Source organism: Leucopleurus acutus, assembly GCF_964270905.1.
Source record: "Leucopleurus acutus genome assembly, chromosome: 10".
Lineage (NCBI taxonomy): Eukaryota > Metazoa > Chordata > Mammalia > Artiodactyla > Delphinidae > Leucopleurus > Leucopleurus acutus.
In genome coordinates, this window is record NC_139153.1 from 64,890,290 (window position 1) to 64,905,024 (window position 14,735).

Genomic DNA, 14,735 nt, shown 5'->3' on the forward strand with positions numbered 1-14,735 from the left:
TTCGTTGTGGCACACGGGCTTCTTTCTAGCTGCGGCACACAGGCTCCCCTCTAGTTGTGGCACGTGTGTTTTCTCTCTCTAGTTGTGATGTGTGGGCTCCAGGGCGTGTGGACTCTGTAGTTTGTGGCATGCAGGCTCTCTAGTTGAGGCGTGCAAGCTCAGTAGTTGTGGCACGTGGGCTCAGTAGTTGTGGCACGCAGGCTTGGTTGCCCTGCAGCATGTAGGATCTTAGTTCCCTGACCAGGGATCGAACCTGCATCCCCTGCAGGGGATGTAAGGCGGATTCTTTACTGCTGGACCACCAGGGAAGTCCCCTCTGCTACTTCTCTTGCTCCTCTGTGATCACCATGAACACATGTCCAAAACATTCCCAGCTTAAGCTGCCAGAGGGACATGAATGACACATGGAGGAAACTGAGTTGCCCAGCTGAGGTTATCCTAGACAAGCCAGCCCTCAGCTGACCTGCCAATTGATGACAAACACATGAATGTACCCAACTAAGAGCAGCCAAGCCTGGCCCAGATCAGCAGAATTGTCCACTTGAACCACTGACTGGGGAATAATCAATGGTTATTGTTTTAAGTTGCTAAGCTTTGGGATAGTTTTGTTACACAGCAATAACTACCCAATACATGGTTATTGACTATGTATGTACATTTTTAAAAGATTGGAAAAGGACTACACAAACGTTAAGAAAAATGAATTATGGTGATTTTTAGTTTTTTCTTCTATTATCCCTATAACTGTGTTTCCCAGTTATAATAAAAAGAAAGCAGAGTAACATAATGGTAAAGACTTCAGGTAATAGACTTCAGAAAAATCTTAGGTTCCTAGTATAAAACAGATTTGGATTTTACTTACACTTGCACTTTTCACTTAGACTCTGGGAGAGTTACTTAGCCTCTCTAAACCTCAATTTCTTTATCTGCTAAATGGGCATACTTCATAAAGTTGTGAAAATTAATTAAGATAAAATATATATTGGCTTCCCTGGTGGCGCAGTGGTTGAGAGTCCGCCTGCCGATGCAGGGGACACGGGTTTGTGCCCCGGTCCGGGAGGATCCCACATGCCGCGGAGCGGCTGGGCCCGTGAGCCGTGGCCGCTGAGCCTGCGCGTCCGGAGCCTGCGCGTCCAGAGCCTGTGCTCCGCAACGGGAGAGGCCACAACAGCGAGAGGCCCGCGTACCGCAAAAAAAAAAAAAAAAAAAAAAAGATAAAATATATAAAGGGTATAGTATGTATCCGACACAGAATAAAAACTCAGATTTTATTATTATTTTTTAATTTTTATTGGAGTATAGTTGATTTACAATGTTATGTTAGTTTCAGGTGTACAGTGTACATTGTGGGTTTTTTTCTTACAAATTTATTTATTTATTTTTGGCTGAGTTGGGTCTTTGTTGCTGCACGCGGGCTTTCTCTATTTGCGGCGAGTGGGGGCTACTCTTCATTGCAGTGCGCAGGCTTCTCATTGTGGTGGCTTCTCTTGTTGTGGAGCACAGGCTCTAGACACATGGGCTTCAGTAGTTGTGGCACACAGGCTTAGTAGCTGTGGCTCGTGGGCTCTAGAGTGCAGGCTCAGTAGTTGTGGCGCACGGGCTTAGTTGCTCTGCGGCGGCATGTGGGATCTTCCTGGACCGGGGCACGAACCTGTGTCCCCTGCATCGGCAGGCGGACTCTCAACCACTGCGCCACCAGGGAAGCCCCGGCAGGCGGATTCTTAACCACTGCGCCACCAGGGAAGCCCCAGCTTTTATTATTAATAATAAAATATTTTTGAAGATTACAATGAGGTCCTATTATTTGATTAGCAGTAATTGACAAACAAATTCAATAGATACAACTCAGTTCCTACCGGTAAATCATATACATAACAAGACAAATACAAATACTAGAGCAAAGTTCTCAGACATTCCACTCCGTTTGGGTTTATAGAGCCTTCATGGTATCCAATAAATGTTTGTTGAATGAATGAAAGAAAGCATGCATTCTTATTTATTTTCACATTTAGAGGGACTGGCCCAAAAGCTATGTAAGAGGAAGACCTAAGACTTATACCCGGGTCCCAAAACTTAAAGTGAAATGGTCTTCCTAACTGGACAAGACCATTAAGCATCAGATCCCAAGAAACACTGGAGATGAGAGAAGGGCAAAACTGACCCAGGTTTGGAGGGTGGTCACAGAAGGCTTCCTGACAGAGATGGAATTAACATTGGATATGTAGGGGAGGGAAGATAATTTTTCCTCTACCCCTCTGAATTCTTAGCTGAGACCCCTGCAATAAAAGACAGATTAACGAGAGGAAAACAAATAGAAGTGCATTGACTTGTATACCTCATATATACCTGGGAGGAGATACCCAGGGAAAAATGAGTAACTTCCTGATGTAGCTTAGAATTCAGGATTAAATACCATCTTAATAGGGAAGGGGGAGGGGTTATGTAGGCCTCTTAGGGGAGAGTAAATGATTTTTAAGGAAGCAAACGGGCCCTTAAGAGAATAGATGGGAGATATGACAGTTTGTGACAAAGTTTGGTACGATGTGGACTTCTAGTCTCCTCTTTGAGGATAAACAGTCTTCTCTGGTTGATGAAACTCCTGGGGAGGGGAATCCATGACAATCCATCCTGAGAGGATCTGTCTTTAGGCAGATAAGGGGGATTCCGAGAAAGCCTCTCCCTGCATTTGCTGTTTTTCAAGTGCCTACAGCTCAAAATATACCAAAGTGTCATATTTTGAGGTGGCATATTCTGCTGCCCTTCTGATGTTAAAGGATGAAGAAGCAGGTTGAAACAAAGAAAAGAGGTGGGTGGGGAGCAGATCCTGTTAAATGTGGATTGGAGGACAGGGAAGAAGTGGAGGAGCTCTGAAGACAACAGCGTGATACTTGGACCATCTGGTAGGAGTCAGAGAAAAGCTGGAAAGGTCTCAAATGCCTGTTTGTTCCCTCCTCTGAGAAGCCTCCCTGGATCACCCCCAGACCTGGCTTGGTGCATCTCCTCTGGGACCCCACGGCCCCTGCGCTGCCCTGACACTTCTCACCTGAGTCATTGTCACTGCTTGGCGCTTCCTCCTTTGAAGTGGAAGCTCCCTAAGGATAGAGAGACATTGGCTTCCCACTGCCTCCACCAGGGACCCGCAAAGAGGAAGTGAACGTAATGAATAGAACGGATCTAGTGGATCTGAAGTGGGGATGTGACATGATAAAGACAGTATTTCGTGAAGTGGGTTTGGCGGTGGTGGGGTTCTGGGAGGATTTGAGCTGGGCAGGACCCAAGGAAGGGCCATTACCAAAACCTGGAACATTGAGGATACACCCCAGGGCCTTGGCAGTGGGAATGGGAAGGCAGAGATGGGGAGATGAGGAGCGGAGAGGCTTCAGAAGCGGTGCTGACTCAGGGCAGCCGTGGGCAGAGGGAGGCACTGTGGCACGAAGCGTGCACCGGGGAGGGGGGGTCCTGGGCGCAAGGAAGGGTGTTTCCCATAGACAAAACCCGTCTGGGTCTCTCCCTGTCAGGCACACATTTGAGACAAATCCCATAGCATCATGTAGCATGGAAATAGACTTTGTGATATTGCGATTTATAATAAGAAATACATATTTGGTTTTTGTCCCTGTTCCCCACACAGAGCTCCTAAAATCCTTGGAATTTCCTAAGAGATAAGAGCGATATATAAAGGTGCATTTTTTTTAAAGGTGCTTTTGTTATTCATAACAAGGCCCTTTCAGCCACACCTGAGTTTATGTTAATGAGGTGACTTTTGGAAAGCCCCTAAGGATGGGGGCTGGTTGCCAGGGGAACCAACCTTGATTAAAGAGTTGGAACTTTTGGCCCCATTCTCCCACCTCTGGAGAAGGGGAGAGGGGCTGGAGGTTGAATCAGTAACCAGCGGTCAATGATTTAATCAACCATGCCTGTGTAATGAAGCTTCTGTAAGAATCTCTGAACCATGCGGTTTGGGAGAGCGTCCTGGTTGGTGAACACCTGCCAGCTATGCCTCCACCTGCCAGGAGGGTGGCACACCCAGAACTCCATGGGGACAGAAGCTCTTGTGTTCTGGACTCTTCCAGACCTGGCCCTATCTCTTCATCATCTGGTTGTTCATTTGTATCTTTTTCTTTTTAGATATTTATTTATTTATTTGGCTGCGCTGGGTCTTAGCTGCAGCATGCAGGATCTTTGTTGCCACGTGAGGGATCCTTAGTGGCAGCATGTGGGCTCCTACTTGCGGCATGCGTGATCTAGTTCCCTGACCAGGGATCGAACCTGGGCCCCCTGCATTGGGAGCGCTGAGTCTTAACCACTGGACCACCAGGGAAGTCCCTATTTGTATCTTTTAATATCTTTTGTGATAAACTGGCAATCTAGTAAGTAGACTGTTTTCTGAGCCGCTCTAGCAAATTGATCGAACAAGAGGAAGGGGTTGTTGGAACTTCTATAGCCGGTCTGTCAGAAGCATCTGGACTTGCTATTGGCATTTGAGGTGGGGGCGGGGGTAGTCTTCAGGGACTGAGCCCTTAACTCGGGGGATCTGATGCTATCTCCAGGTAGACAAGTGCCAGATTTGAGTTAAATTGTAGGACACCCAGCTTTGCTGGGGAAAGAGAAAACAAGGAGGTCAATAAGAGAAGCAGCCGTAGCCCTCTGAGCTTCATCTCATTCTGTGGAGGCGAGCCAGGCCAGGGGTAGCTGGGCCTGCTTTACAGTGTGCATTCCAGCGAAGGGCCTTCTTGCCATCACTCTGCCTTTGTATTAGAGCTAGCATGGGAAAGCAGCCTTGTCAATGAAGGAACACCAGGCTGCTTGGCACCATTCAGTCTGGATTCGGGGGGCCAGCCCATTACAGGAGTTGTCTGAGGATGCCAGTAACTGGACACCTCTGGCCTATGGATGTTACTGTGTCCCCAACTGGCCAAGGAGGCAGGCAGAGAATATTTGGAAAAGCCCCCAGTCCAGCGGTCAGCTGAGCTTGGGTGTGGCTCCTCTCACTGGGAGAAGGAAGGAGGGCTACTCCTACCCAGCCCATTGTTCAGGCCAGCCAAGGTCATGTAAAAACAATCTCGTCCATTACACTACACATCACAACTGAATGCAGGGACTCCCCCACCTCCTCACCAGGATAGCATTTGGCTTTTAGCCTGCACTCAGCCCTTCTCACACTCAGCCTGCTAGTAGGCCGGCAATCAGGTTCCTGGAAATCTCATTCTTTTTTAGCAGACATGGGAACCCACATCCCTAAGCCCAGCCCAGTACCTCCTATGCACTCTGATTCACAACGTCCACAGTTCAGAGATGCTGGACATGCCAAATTCACCCTGGTGTGGTCCTCCTGAGAATTAAGCAAGAAACTGTTCTCACTCTCGAGGAAGCCTAACCATCTGCTGGAAATGAATTGGAGAAATTGCTCTTAGTAGGGATGCCCTAAGAGAGGGTTCAAGTCAAAACATGAGAAGGCTGGTGAGCCCAGCTTCCATGCAGCCAATCATCACAAAAGTCTGTGCCGTGAACTTTGCAAAGCAGGTTCACTGCATGATGTGATGGAACAGAAAACTTTGAAGAACTGTGTTCTTAGCTAAACCTTGAAAAACTTGAGGCATTGGGCACCAGGAATGATTCCCAGATTGCAAATGAAGAGTTGGTTAAGTGGAGCTGAGAGGTATACTCATATCCATGTTTATTTCAGCAATGGATGCATGCTCACAGGTATCCATTTGGTGCCTGCCTGCCTCCGTTGCCAAATCCCATACTCCAGGTGGAGGGAGATTCTGTGGCTTTCGTCTCTTAAGCTATTGACTTTTCTCAGAAAGTCGTTTCTGCCCATGTTATTCCATCACTTGATTTTGGTCTTGTGAGGTTGCCCCTCTTTTGATTCATTCATACAATTTGCCAGGGATCTGCTTCCAGTCATGTGCTCGATAGGGCAGACCACTGCTTTTTGTTCTTGTTAACTGGTGGGCTGAATCCCTCCTCTTCCCCCATCTTTTATATCCCAGTAGTCTGGTGTTCACCTTTTTATGGTGTTTGGCAATTGGCAACCATGTCCCATAAACTGGGTTTTGCTGATTTTCTGGACCTTGACATTTAGATACCTCTGGCAATCTCTTGTAACTCCCTTCTCTCTCTGTCTCTGTCTCACACACACACACACACACACACACACACACACACACACACACACCTGTTCTGCTTAGATTGAACTAAATCGGATTTTACAAGTGTCTTTGATCTGGGCCTTTACATCCTTGGTGTGTACAACTGGAGCAGGATATGGTTTTCTTTATTTTAATTAACTAACGAATTAATTTTAATTAATTTTAATGCTATTCAGATGGTTAGGTCCTAAAAACTTGTTCAAACAATCTACTGAGTGGTTTGGGCAAAGGAAGGATTTTCTCATTTGGATGGACACCCAGTGGCCTAAAATAAACTTTCTTCAGAGGCTGTAAAACAGCAAACACATGAAGGTACGCTGCGGGGTGGGGGCGGGGAGGCACCGGGTTCGAGGCAGGGCAGGTGCCAGTTTATACTGACGCTGCACAACTGAGCTTGACACCTGAACACGCTCCTTCCCCTGGCTGCATTGCCCCAGCTCCATGGCACTACGGACTGAGGAATCTAGACCTCTTTGCAGGAGACGAAGGTACAATTTCAGAAGAACTACAAATCTTGAGAAGAATTTGATTTAACTTCCTTAATACCTGCAGAGCCCATCTGCTCCCTGCCTTGTTCTGTCCCTCCTAAGTTCTCACGCCTCACAGCTCCGGGATGTATTTAGATTTCGGTTTTGGCAACTTCGTCCTGGCAGAATAGAGGGTGGAGTGGAAGGCTAGACACAGGCCAAAACTTTATGGGGCTCCCCACGCCTTCCAGGGTAGAGTTCTAACGCCTTTCTTACAGGGGCAGAGGACACACAGCTGCCACCAGGGCCCACCTTTCTTCCAGCCTCCCGCGGGGAGGGGGTGAGAGGTGCGCACCGAGGCTCTGCCCACGAGAGGGCACGCTTGCGTGCCTGATGCAGCAGCGGCCATCTTTGACCCGGGCAGCCGGCTCACCTCCCGGCGTTCTCAGAGGGGTCGCGCGGTTCCCGCCCGTAGCGTGTAGGCTACCTCCACCGCCTCACCCCTTGGCAGACCTGTGCTCAAGACCAACGGCCCCAGCCCCACCCTTCCGGCCTCCATGTAAAACCTCGAGCCAGTATCCTGGTGGCAAGTGCCAGCTCTCCAACCTTTCTACCTGGTAACTCTGGACGGGTACCTCAGTTTCCTTATCTGTAAAGTGGGAGTTTAGGGCCCCCCCTATTCCCGGTCACCAGCTATAATACCTACTGATTGGGCATGTATGATAAATTCTCAGTATAAAGCCCGGCACAGAGTATGTTCCACAAATGTCGTCTCCGAGCTTTTCCTGCAGGAAATTGCAAGGGGCCTTGTATCCACCACCCTTTCAGCCACCACTGCTGCAGGGGCCCCCTCCCTATGACTGCAGTCAGTACGTGGGCTCTTTGAAGACCAAGTCGGAGGGCCCAGGGGATTGGCAAGATGCCCTCGGGGGAGTGAAAGAGAAGCCTGAATCCTTTAGGACTTGCATGTGACCACTTTGGAAGGGTGTCAGAAAACAGACCAGGGTGCCCAGGACTGGAAAGACTTTGTAGATTTTGGAACATTTAAACGCCCCCGTGCTTGTTATTTTTATCACCCCTGGCTGTGTCCCCATAGGGACTCCCATGCAGCACAAAACTCCTAGAATGAAAAGCCCTGTGTGTGTGCTAGCTGTGGGGGACATCGGGAAGAGGGAGCCGGGACACTGTGTCCCAGGTGGAGCCAAGCGTGGGTGGTGGCCCCCCGAACGGAGAGGGATTCAGGCCAGGCCTGTGGGGGTCCCCAGGCAGGTGCAGCTGCCCCACCAGCTCTGCAGCCAGAGTCTAGCAGTTTGGAGACCCCTGACTCTGTGGGGATGGGAAACTTGCCTGGAACCCAAAGAAATGAGGGTAGTTCCTGGAGAAGGGGCTGGAGAAGAGTGGGGAGGGGCCAAGGCCTTCTAGGAGGCTGGAGAAACACACCCAGCCCTCCACAGGATTCAGGAGGCCCGAGATGAGACCTGTCAGTAAAAACCAGGTGAAAGCCAGGTGTGCCCAGATTCCCTGTCCAGCCTGATGGAGAGAAGGGTAGCAGAGGAGACAAAAATGATCAAGTGGGAGTGGAGGGATTGCAGTTTATTTTCAGACACACTCAGAGGGTGGGAGGTGGCCAGCTGGCTCCATCTGCACCCCCTCCCTGCATTTGGCTTCATCAAGAACCCCTCTCCCCTGACCTCCAAACCCCTAGGCTGTACAAGGTAGACGAGGCACTCCTACCCCACCCATCAGGAGAGGCTTGGGCAGGTGTGGAGTGAGGAGTGTAGAGACTGGGGGTAGAGTTCAAATATTCACAGTTCCTCTATCCGTAACCCCAGACTACACTGTGCCCAGGCCACGAGGGCGGCTCCCAACCCTGGGATTCCTAGTGGTGTTAATAGCCCTTCTCTCACTCAGAAACTTCAAGTTGAGCTCCCTACCCCCTTTCCCTGACCATAACAAAACTGCAGTCCTAAACCCTGTAGTCTGGGCGAGGAGGGGGCCTCAGCACTGCACTCACCCAAGCCCCCTGCCTGCCTTTTCTGGAGTGATGGGGGTGGGGCGAGCTTCACTTGTAGTGAGCAGGGGTGGGGGCTGGGTGTGGGAGCAAGTGGTAATAGGTGAGGGGAAGGGAGAGAATGAGGGCCTCAGGAGGCAGGCTTGGAAGGTGCTGATGGTCTGCACCCCTACTCCACCCCCACTGCACCCCCAGAATCCCTGAGAGTCCAGCTGCAAAGGCAATATGGGGCAGTGGGAGCGGGGCGGGGAGGAGAGCTGAGCCATACCTCGTCTCCACCCCCCACTGGTCCTGTTCCTGGGGGACATGATGTTTAGGAAGGGCCAGGACTGAGCTCCAGGCCCAGCATTTAAGCTCTGACCTTCCAGAACAGCTGAATCCTGGGAAAGGGTAGGGCTATTAACTCCCACACCCCAGACGTCCTGGCTTTGGGTAGAGAGGTGGGAATCGGAGGGGGGCAGTGTCCCCCCAAGGATATTATAAAAAGCTAAAACCGTTAACAACTCCTTGGGGAGAAGCGGCTCCTAGCCTCTTGCTTCCCCAACTTATCATCTCCCCAAAACCCAGTAGACAGGGCTGAGGGGGTCCCAGAGAGCTAAGGGAGGGGGCCATAGCCCCTCTCTGAGAGGGGGCCCTTTAGCACCATGCAACGTTGGGGCACCCGTGCAGTCTGATGGACCCCTGGGCAGGGACCCTCCAAACCTGGAGTGCCCACTTGCTAAAGCTTCTGTGCTCTTAAGGAGGGGACCCCTGCAGGGGAGGAGGTGAAGGGAGAAGACTGGGCCAAAGTCCACGCAGGGGTCTCAAGACCCCAAAGGACCCCTCCAGGAGTCATGACTTGAAAAATCTTCGTAACACAAACTGGCCCAACAAAACCACAGCCAGACCTATCAGCACATTCCGGATGGGACCGTTTCCCAAGTCCAGGGCTGCCACCTGCCAGGAGAGACAGAGTGGTCATAGGGGGGCTGGCGGCATATTCGGCTCCTGGGGACTGGGGTGGGGCTGGGAGAGGGGCGGCCCTAGCAGCAGGGAGGAGGTGGTCAATGCTTGGGCACTCACCCAGCCACCCCTCTGTGCGATCCACCGGGCAATGCAGTGATGCAACATGAAGTCGGCCACGAAGCGGGTCACCTGGCCCAGGAAGCCAGTCAGGCCGCGCTGGTAGACGTGGAGGGCCAGGCGGTAGCCAAAGCCCAGCAGAGCCACCACTCGGCCCCAGTTGATGCCGCTCTCAAACAGGCTGTGGGCCGAGGAGATACAGTCAGTGGAGACCTCTAGAGGGCCCTTCATCTGTTTGCCTCTCCCACCCCCTTGGAGACCCCTACCCCTCTCCCAGCTGGAAAGCAAAATGGCTTAGCTGTGAATGGAGGTGGTAGAGGCTGCCCCAGCCTGGCCTCAGTTTGGTTAGAGCCCGTGTCTCTGTGAAAGGAGAAAGCTCAGAGGGCAGATGAATGGGATGCTGCTGCTGGGGCTGTGGCCCCAGGGCTGGGGGAGCAAAGGGGCACAGAGAGCGTGGAGGGCAGAGCGAGCAGACGGAGGCAGCAGGGAGATTACCTGTGGGCATTGCTGCTGGCCTGGCAGCCCGAGGGACAGCAGAGAGAAAAGGACAGAAGAGGAGGTTAGCACAGTCCAGTCCTGGAATCACAGCTGAGTGGGCGGTGGCCTCTCAGGACACGGGCAGGATGTTTCAGCTCCGAGCACTAATTCCGAATCTATCAGCTACTCCTGCCTTCACCCTCAGCCTCGAACCTACCCTGAGACTGACCTCTTTAACCAGATGGTGACAACAGCTAACACCTTTAAGTGCAGACGCTGTTCTAAGCATATTTCCCCTATTTTACGGACCAGGAACCTGAAGGCTAGGAAGTTTCACAAAGCCGGTAAATGGCAAAGCTGAGATTTGCCCAGGCTGCTGGTTTCTTTAACCACTGCCTGTCTGACACCAGATTATAACATCTGGAAGCCATTTCCAGGACCTGGTGGGCTGAAGCCGGAGCCAGCAACCATCTTTGGTGTGAAATGTGGTTCCAAATCAGAAGGACAGCCGTGTCCCAGCGGGGCTGGGGAGCTCTGGGGACACCCCCACCGCGAGCCCCTCTATAGCCCTGATCTAACAGGTCAAGTCCTCGGGGCCAGAGTTAACAAGGGCTGTGCGCTTATGCAGAGATGAAGAGTCTGGGCTCAGAAAGAGAAAGACAGGGGCCCAAGGCCCCGCGTGAGTTAACAGCAGACACGGGGACGGCAAACACGTCTTCTGGTGCCGACAGAGAAGTGTGTCCCCCATCCCATGGGCAGGGCCTGGCATGGTGGTGACAGCACAGCGGAGAGGCAGTGGCCAGAGCTACCTTGAGGCGATCTTGGTGAAATACTCATAGGCGTTCTCTGCTGTTGGCTGCAGGTGCTGCAACATGGCCTGGAACTCGGAGTCGTAGCGCCGGTTGATGTCATCCCCGATGATGGCCAGCTGGCGACCCACCTGCCCCATGGTGCTCAAGGAACGGTAGGCAGCAGGTGAGCTGGGGCCTGGGCTCATGGCGAAGGGCTCCTCCCCGAGATGCCCCAGCCTTGGGCCCCCCCTCCTTGGCGGTCCCGACCGTGTTCTCAGACACGAGGGCTGGGCCCAGGGACAAGGGGCAGGCATGTGCTGAAAAGGGTGCCAGGTCCCGGATGGGGGTGGGAACCCACATGAAAAAGGAGCCGCAGTGGGAGAAACCCCCAGGCCTGTCCAGCTCCCAGGACCTGCATGGTGACCCCACGTGAGCCTCCATCTCCCTGAACATGTCCCCGTGGGCCCAGGGGGCTGCTGCTCACCTGCTAGGTTCTAGGGACAAGGTGACCATTTCTGGGTCAGTGGGTGCAGCCGCCCCCTCGGCCTCCTGCTCCTGCTGATGGCGGTAAAAGACGTAGCTGCGGAAAACCTCCTCCGTGTCCCGGGCTACCTGCTCCTCTGAGGATCAAAGCCAGGAGTCAGGGAGGAAGTGCTCTGGGGATGGTTCACTCTGCCTGTGGACAGAGGGGTCCCTCCTCTAGCCCTTAGTTACCACCTAGGGCTGACACTGAAAAGAGGATTCTTGTCACAGCTGCCTTGTGGAATAGGTGACCCCCAGTTTACGGATGGGGAAACTGAGGTGCAGTGTTTACATAACTTGCACAAGCGTGTACAGCTGGAGAGAGCGGTGCAGCCAGGATAGAATCCCAGGCATTTGGGTCCCCGACTTTATTTTAGTTTGTCCAAGGCACCGAGCCCTTATGGCTTAGGGAACGTGGGAGACAGAATTTGAAATTGTAGCCCAGAAAAGCCACATCGGGAAATAGTGACAGACCTGGGACTGAACCCAGAGTCCAGGGAACAGCCTGTGCTGGGCCGCGAGCTGCAGGTGTCCCTGACGTTCCCCTTGGAAGAGGAAAGAGGGACAGCCATTTTACTTCCTCCCCAAAGTCGTTAACAATCCCTCTCCCTGTTAAGCGGACCTGACTCGGTGATAGGTGGATTTACTTCCTTATTTCTCCCAGGGCAGGGATAGGACAGCCACGCCCCACTCTTCTTTCCTCCTCCTCGCAGATGGCAGGGTGCCCACCTCATGCTCACTGCCCCGCCTCCCCCAGCCTCTGCACCCCCCACTGCTGCCCCCCTGCCTGCATTGGGTAGGGAGATGCTTTTCTCCTTTACCCAAGGTGAGGAAACTGAGGCGGGAGAGCCTGCCTTTAAATCTTGCCCGGCTTGTCCACATCTGCTCTCTCCATCCTCACAGATGGCCCTGGTGGTTATGGGAGGGGTGAGGGGGCAGAAAGACAGTTACCCGAAGTGGAGGAGGGGTCAGGTTCTTCTTCGCACCCCTGCCTGGGAGGACCTGGGCCTTGTCCGGATGCCATTTCTCAGGTCCTGGCAGGAAGGGCAGTGTTAGCCTGTGGGGGTGAGTAGGAAAGCAGAGATGGGGACCAGAGGTTCCAACAGCACACGGAGGGAGGGGACCCCCACTCCTGAAAGACCGCACCGTCCTAAGAACTTACTGAGTATTTCACTGGCAGTTCTTCAAGGAGACTGGGAGTGAGAAAGGCCGGGCAGCCAAGATTCCCACCCAGGGGTCAGCCAGGGCCCAGGGAGGGGTGGCCGCAGCAGTGCCCGAGTGGATCTCTAGTCGCACTGGGAGGCGAGTTTCAGAAGCTGGGGTTCCTTCCGCTGCTCCAGGGCCTCCTGCACCCTACGCAGCACACGCTTACTGCAGACTTGCCACCTTCCAGCCAATGACCCACGAAGCCCGTCCCCGAAGGTTCCACTTCCCCTTGGCTAGTCAGAACACACCTGTTTTCCAACTCAGGCCCGTTAGCCGTAAGCATTTCCTGAGTGCCTATGGTATACTTCTACCATGTATGTTCAAGTACTCCCCAGGGAGTGTGGGACATGGAAAGAACACATTAACCTGGCAGGGTAAGCAATGTCATACCCATTTTACAGGTGGGAAAAGGGAGGCACAAAGAAGTTAGTGCCCAAGGCCACAGAGCTAGTCAAGGAGTCAGGTTGGTTATTTGAATTTCCACGAGTCAGTCCTCCACTCAGCACTCATTTCAGATTTATTTTTCAGTTTGTGGACCTTAGAGGGTGTCCTTTCCGGGGAAACTTCCCTTGTTTGCGTCCCGCCTGTGATCTTCACATTTCTGCCTAGCAGGTGGTTGAGGAAATCACATGTACCCCTTGCTCTCCTGTCTCCAGCCCCTATTTTCCTCCTTTGCCCAGTCCTAGCCACAACCCCAGTATGCTCTGTAAACCTCCACAGAGGGAGTATTTCCTGGACATAAGCTATTTCACTTTCAATTTGCACCCCCTTCACTTCCCCCCACCCCAAAGCTGCCTCCATCACCCAGGCGGGAAGCCACCCTCCTCCTCTCCCTGGGAGGGCCTGTGTCCCCTCCCCCCACCTTCCCTCTCAGGCCTGGGGCCATTTTCGAAAGTGCCTGAGGAGAAGGGTGGGGAAAGTCCGGACCACCTGTGCTCTCCACCCCTTCACTGTCTCAGGGCAGGGACAGGGAGAAGACCAACTCTCCCCTCCTCCACCCCTGGGTGCTCAGACTCCTTAAGACAGACCTTTGCCTGGCACACCCCCATCCCAGAAGCTTCTTCCTGAACAAGGTACCTTCCTCTCTCCCTTGGTCTCCGAAACCCAGTGCCCCCAGGACAGCAGGGCTGGAGGATGCTGATTGCATCTCGACTGCCTCTACCGCTACCCCTGGGGCTCAATGCTGGGGAGAAAGTGGAGCCTCAGAACCGGCCCCAGGGCCAGAGGCCTATGCCAACCTGGGTCTACCTCTGCCCCCATCCAAGTGGCCTGACTTCCTGGTAGGGAGAGTCCACTGTGCCCCACCTGCGGGGTTTGCTGGGCCCAGGATGTTTCCCGGGGCAGGGGGGAGATGCAGACCTAGCCCTGCTGCAGACCTAGTCTTAGGACTCCTGGGACAGCAGGAAGTGCTGTGAAAGTTCTCCCCCTGCCCTTGACCTTGGCTCTGACCTCCACTCCCATCCCCCAGACTGCTAAAGAACCTGGTTCTTTAGCACCCGATTCTCTGGCACCAGGGCCAGGCCAAGAGGGAAAGCTGTCTGAGGAGCAGCCAGAGGGAGCCCCGGCCGGATCAGGCCCTGAGCAGGAGTTGGTGGAGCTGCCCAGACAAGCCTCGAGGCCTCCCCCTCCCCACCGGGCTCCCTGCGGGCTCCCTGCCTCACCCTGGGCCTGGGGCTGCTGAGAGTGGGGAGCATGGGCAGGACCCTCCCGGCTTACCTGCCCGGACCCTGGCCCAGGCCCGGGACGGCTCAGCAAGGCAGAGGCTGGAGATCCTGAGGAGCCAGTGGCTGCTCCCAGGGTCAGGTACCCAGGTCTGGCTCCCAGGAAGGGGCGTCAGTGAATTCCTGGTGTCTGGATGCAGCCTCTGCTGGTCCCAGCACGGCCCTAGGGACCCGCGAGGCTGCGGCGATCATAGAGGTGCCGGCGGTTCCCGGCTCCAATCAGCTCCCTCTAGAGGAAGTTGCTCTGTGGCCGCCGGATGCAGATGCCCCAGCCTACAGGGCTCCCAGGCGGAGAGAGCGGCTCCCACCCAGGCAGAGTGGCT

General features: G+C 53.5%; 1 protein-coding gene across 3 annotated transcripts; it reads right to left on the reverse strand.

Moving 5' to 3' along the window:
• Positions 1–8,197: 8,197 nt before the first annotated feature.
• BAK1 (BCL2 antagonist/killer 1) lies at positions 8,198–14,620 on the reverse strand. Of its 3 annotated transcripts, none has more exons than XM_082847155.1 (6): positions 14,408–14,620; positions 12,437–12,519; positions 11,448–11,583; positions 10,982–11,125; positions 9,696–9,876; positions 8,198–9,569 (listed from the first exon to the last, which is right to left on the reverse strand). In XM_082847155.1, the coding sequence occupies exons 2-6, from the start codon at positions 12,507–12,509 to the stop codon at positions 9,465–9,467; spliced, it is 639 nt and encodes a 212-aa protein (XP_082703281.1). In that variant the 5' UTR covers positions 12,510–12,519; positions 14,408–14,620; the 3' UTR covers positions 8,198–9,464. The 3 variants fall into 3 exon arrangements, with proteins under 3 accessions (XP_082703281.1, XP_082703280.1, XP_082703282.1); XM_082847154.1 differs by having other exon boundaries at positions 12,437–12,542; XM_082847156.1 differs by having other exon boundaries at positions 9,462–9,876; positions 12,437–12,542.
• Between the last annotated feature and the right edge of the window lie 115 nt (positions 14,621–14,735).

Bases quoted from the DNA above. Each gene is read 5' to 3' on its own strand.
- BAK1 (XM_082847155.1), bottom strand. From the start codon at position 12,509: ATGGCATCCGGACAAGGCCCAGGTCCTCCCAGGCAGGGGTGCGAAGAA. The intron at 11,584-12,436 runs GTAACTGTCTTT...TTTGATCCTCAG, and splicing joins TGACCCCTCCTCCACTTCGG to AGGAGCAGGTAGCCCGGGAC. The intron at 11,126-11,447 runs GTGAGCAGCAGC...CCGTTCCTTGAG, and splicing joins TTGTCCCTAGAACCTAGCAG to CACCATGGGGCAGGTGGGTC.